Source organism: Anoplophora glabripennis, unplaced genomic scaffold (genome assembly GCF_000390285.2).
Source record: "Anoplophora glabripennis isolate ALB-LARVAE unplaced genomic scaffold, Agla_2.0 scaffold237, whole genome shotgun sequence".
Classification (NCBI taxonomy): domain Eukaryota; kingdom Metazoa; phylum Arthropoda; class Insecta; order Coleoptera; family Cerambycidae; genus Anoplophora; species Anoplophora glabripennis.
In genome coordinates, this window is record NW_019416676.1 from 390,660 (window position 1) to 396,263 (window position 5,604).

Below are 5,604 nucleotides of genomic sequence, written 5' to 3' on the forward strand. Positions count from 1 at the left end.
ATTTATTTTGACTACATTGGAAAGAGATAAAGAATAAGAGATTTCGGCTTTTTAGAATCCTTAACAAACCATATTTAGGTAGGTTTCGTTGAAAGAATTAAATATTTAGCCGATAATTGATAATAAATAAATTACTTAATTTAGTACCACAACAAACACTAAAAATCAAAATAACTCGGAAACGCACAGGAATTTCGAGACAGAAGAATGGACATTATTTTTGTTAAACTATATGTAGATAATGAAAATAACAGTTTTTTTTTAAAATAGTCATTGGCGTAGAAGTTCTGTTTAAGAAAGGGGTTGAGCACCCCCTCCACTCCGCCACTGTGCAAGTTTTTGAACATTTTTATCGCTTGTTTTATGCCCCTTAATTAATAGGCATTATCTCCCAAACATGAAAAAAATCTAAGCATTCGTTTATAAGTTATAATGAAAATTCGAGAAAAAAAAATTATATTCAACACCCCGTATCTAGGAAACGAAACCTTCTACGACATATGTTTATAGGAACTTTTCTTTTTAAAAACATGTGTTCTATCTCCTGTTAAAGTTTGTCTACAAAAAACTGACTCACCCTGTATACATGACCGTATGACTCGTCATAGAGGATTGTTGGTTATTCCTTGTCACAGTTCAGTGATGTTTCAGCGCAGCTTGTCGTATAATTCTGTAAACATTTCCAATTCCTTGTCTGATGATGTCAGGAGAGCTACGAGTCTTTACATGTCTCAGAGACAGAAGAAGTATATTATGAACACACATCATGTTAATTACTTTTCTACTTCATTGCGATTTAGTTAGGTACTTCTCATTGTATATGACAATTTTAGACGATGGTTTTTCAGTGGGTGGTTGTATGAGCAGCTCTGTTGCATGGATACCGCCACCCACTATTAATTATTTTTTATAGGATATTTTCTTTTACTGTGAATAAAGTCATATTATTATTATTATTTACAGATATTTTGTTAAAAACGACGAGTAGATAGCCCATAAGCCGATGACTTGTGCGGTGGAGGGGGTGCATATTATTACCATTGCAAAATGCGTCCGTGACCAATCTACACCGTTCATTATGTTCATTTCCACAAGGTAGCCGCGTCTATTTTAACCGTGATGCTAATTTTCCGCTAGTATTGTTAACTTGCGTTGCACAACAGGCGATTTCATTACCGGTGTTTTTAATGCAAAACTGCACTCTAACCTTGAAATTAATCATCGCGCATTCTTTATACATCTTCGTGGAGCGTTATTGTTGACTCCTACGAAGCTGCGACTTACATCACGCCGATTATTTCCACGTTTTTCCCGGAGGCACGTATTTTCTGGACGCGCGATTCGAAAACAATGTTGTTTATAGCCTCAGCACCATCAAAACAAATTAATATTGCGTTATTCTTTTAGTTTTAGTTCTGGATATGAAGTTAAAAGTGCGAATTTGTTATTAATATACCTAGAGGGTGTTTTTAGTGTAAGTAAAGCAATAAGGAGAATAGGTCTTAAAGTAAGCTACAGACCTTTCATAAATGATTACAAGTCACGTCACCAGTTTTGTTTGGAACAGTGATTTTATTCACTTCGCGTGGCAATTAAATTTTAGTAAAATTAAAAATTACTAAAACAATAAGATCAAGACTACGTTAAAACGCAACATTTCGTTTTACCGGGTCATGATTTGTGTAATCTTTTAAGTCATTATGACCGATGATGTTAAATTGACATTTGTGCATTTTTAGGATAACATTATATTAGGACTGTGCTATATTATTACGCCACAAATGAATCTAAACATGCCTACTCAACAACTAGACATGCGCGCTAACACCACACCGGGTGATCACATGATTATCCTGATTGGTTGAGCCAAATCAAATTCACATGTTCATTCGTATAGGTATTAGGAATAATACATTTTAAAACGTAAGATGTACACTGAAAGAAATGAGCTTATTAAACTGTTTATCTAGAATAATGTCTATAGCGCATATTAAAACTTTTATAACCAATATNAGGCATCCAGGTTGCATACTTTCACTAGGAGTGTACGGCAGAGCAGAGTAGAACTTATCTCTGTTATTCCCGAATCTATCATTGAAGTTGCTTCTAGCGGGAACGATGTTCAATGCTCTGGATGGTTGAACGGAATCAGACAGAACCATTCCGATTTCCGTGTTATCCGGCAATATATAACTGGCCCACTGCCTCAAGGCTAACCTCAGGTAACTCCAAGACTCCCTTTGCATCATGTCCTTCGTGTTTTCGATGACGAAGACGTAACGTGTCAAATTCTGCTTCTTGTAGATGATCCTTGGGGTGGTATCGGTGATTTGGTTGGAGTTAAGCGTGTTCTGGGGGACGTTCAGAGTGAAATCTTTGTGACTGATGATGACGTCTAAGACGCTGCGTCTCTGACAGATCAGATTGTGCTTGGTGGGCGCCAGACGGTCGTGGTTGCCCTCGTCGCAGAACATCGACACCTGGGGGGCTTCAGCTGCGAACATGATGGAAGAGCGAGCTCTTTCGTCCACCATTTTGGTGGTGTTGTACACAGCGTTGGGATCCGTAGAGCAGATGCTGAAAGAAAGAAGAAAGAAAGGTTTAGTTAGGAGATGGTAGATATTCCTTTGTTTACTCACCCATTGTCGCGTATTGGTAGATCTGAGCATCCGGTGACTTTTGCCTGTTTGATTTGGTCGTCGTAGTAACACATGGGGTAGATCGGATCGTTATAGTACCCTTGCTCCTCGAAAACCCCATAACGGTACATGGCGAATTCTTTTATCAGAGATCGGGCTAAAACAAATATCATTAATTAGTAATTTTTTAATAATAAGTGATTGACTTATCGTTGCCGTAAAACGTTTCTTACCTAGAGCATTATCCTTCATCAGCAAGCTCTCGTATCCCCAGTAGATCTGATCGCCCGGTTGACCGCAACCCAGCGATTGTTGCGTCCATATCTTGCCCCGGGTGGGGTCGCTTGCCAAGACGGTGACGTCGGAAGATTCACCGGAAGCGGAAAGGACCGAGCTTGACACGCAGGAATCGGGCCAGGAAGGGGGAAGCAAGACAGTCGCCGATCGTAAGTAAGCGCGGCTGTCCAGAGCGGAAAACAGGTATTGGGAGGCGCTTATGAGGGTGGTCTGAAAAGAAAATGGATACGTTAGACATGCTATTACACAAGCTAAGCGAAATTTTCATAATTTGCAATTTTTTTTATTTAATTTATTAAGAAATATATGCTTTCTTGAAAATATGTCGATTTAAGTGGACAATTACATGCGAACTTACAGAAATGAAGTAACTTTTAACTCTTTTTATTTATGTTGTATTTTTACGAATGTTTATAATACTCCAGTCGAATTCGAGTTTGAACGTGAAAAAATTATTAGTGGACTTTTTATTGCACTATTTGACGGACCAAGTTTGTAAATGGCAAATAAGTAGCAAATTTATGTATTTTTTCACTTTTTTTTTACCATTTCCATGAAAATCTAGACGATCTATCGGAAAATTAGTCATTTTGTGTAAAAGGCAAATAAATTAACTACAATTTAAGGTACCGAAAGTCACATTTCACCAATTCGTTAACTGTAAAATAAAAGTTGAACGCACAAAAATCAGTTTTCGAAAATTGTGCATTATTATTGCAAAAAGCGGTAGATGTTGATGATATTTATGGAAAACACGATCAATCCAATGACCAACATGTGTGCCAAACGATGATTCGATTGACCAGGTAGTTGTTAATTAATTTCGTTCCTTTTTTTCAATTATTAGTTTAATTACTAAATGTTGATATCGAAGATATGTGTTGACTGATCCAAAGAAACGTATCGAAAAAGAAACATTTCGAAAAGTTCAAATTAAGTAGCTATTTACAACTAACAAAGTAGGACATGCAAAACACATTATAAAAAAATTGTCCCAGGATCAGGCAAAAGCCCCTCGGGAATTCGCTCTTTTTACATTAAATAGAGCTTATTTTTACATCCTTTCTTTAATTTTTCATTTCAAAATTTCAAAACTGGAATCTTCAAGTTTCAAGATGTTTTTTTTCGATACGACTATTATTTACGATGTTACAGCTTCAAAAATAACTAAATAAAAAAAATTCTGCTCATTTAATTTTTTAGGTCACAAAATTATACAGATTTTATCTGAAATTTGAAACGCCATCTTTTGCCGATCATACGAAATATACTTCGTCATCTACTACACGGGATGTTTATTAAGTATTTGTACAAACCTTAAAGGGTGAATATCTGACTAATTTTTAAATAAAAAGTTCATATGAACATGGATCCGCAACGACTTGGTTTTTGAGATACAGAGCATCCAAAAAAGGATAAGTTATTTCATGAACAAAGTTTCAGATTCTAAAAAGAAGGCGACTAAAAAAAATAATTAATTTTACTAGAACAGGCATACAAATTTTTTAAATAGCAACACAAAGATCCTTATACTGGAATGAATTAAGTGGACTTTGTAATTTTAACGATCTTAAAGATACAATTTTCCGTTTATCAAACCATGTAACACACACCTCCTTTTTAGTCTAGTAACCAAATTTTACGCTTTAAGTTTTCCATTAAACTACATTTCATAGAAAGGAATTTTGGCGTTCTAAAACCCAGGTAATTAATTTAATCCCAGTATACTTAAAATCAGTTTACAAAACAGACTTTTGAGATTTTAAATAACCCTGTTTTCCAAATTAGGATTAATAATTCAGTTATAGAGCCCAGTCAACGAGTGTAAAAATCTTGGGACTTGTTGTAGATGTTGAGCTTAGATTCAAATCACATATAACCAACTTGATTCAAAAATGTTTTCAGAAATTGAAAGTATTATATAATTTTAAGGACATTCTATCTAGAGATATTAAAATAAGATTAACCGATAGTTTAGTCTTATCCCTGTTATCATATTTTGATGTTGTTTTTTGGCCCGCTTTACTTCAAGTGGACAAAAACAGTCTTCAGAAAGTAAAAAATGCCTGCCTTAGATTTTGCTATAATTTAAGAAAATACGATCATATTTCAGGGGCTTTCAGGGATTATAATTGGTTTAAGCTTAACGAACGATATAAAATACATATGGCTTGCTTGGTTTATAAGACAATAACATTAAATAAACCGGCATATTTAGCAAATAAACTTGTTATAAATTGTGATATACATGACCGTATGACTCGTCATAGAGGATTGTTGGTTATTCCTTGTCATAGTTCAGTGATGTTTCAACGCAGCTTCTCGTATAATTCTGTGAACATTTTCAATTCCTTGTCTGATGATGTCAGGAGAGCCACGAGTCTTTACATGTTTCAGAGAATGTTAAAGAAGTATATTATGAACACACGTGATATTAATTAATTTATTTTTTACTTCATTGCGATTTAGTTAGGTACTTCTCTTTGTATATGATAATTTTAGATGATGGTTTTTCAATGGGTGGTTGTATGAGCAGCTCTGTTGGATACCGCCACCCACTATTAATTATTTTTTGTAGGATATTTTCTTTTACTGTGAATAAAGGCATATTATTATTATTATTATTATTATTATTATTATTATTATTATTACTTCGTGTATTATTATT

The 5,604-nt window shown here is 34.7% G+C and overlaps 1 protein-coding gene across 1 annotated transcript in view; it reads right to left on the reverse strand.

The window, feature by feature from the left end:
• The window catches only part of LOC108904013 (calcium-activated chloride channel regulator 1-like), a 51,876-nt gene that overhangs the window by 10,273 nt on the left and 35,999 nt on the right, over positions 1-5,604 (reverse strand). Inside the window, exons 2-3 of the mRNA XM_023455209.1 lie at positions 2,873-3,146; positions 2,640-2,796 (exon numbers count right to left, since the gene is read on the reverse strand). Of these exons, the coding sequence (XP_023310977.1) occupies positions 2,640-2,796; positions 2,873-3,146 (431 nt within the window). The remainder of the gene's footprint in view (positions 1-2,639; positions 2,797-2,872; positions 3,147-5,604) is intronic.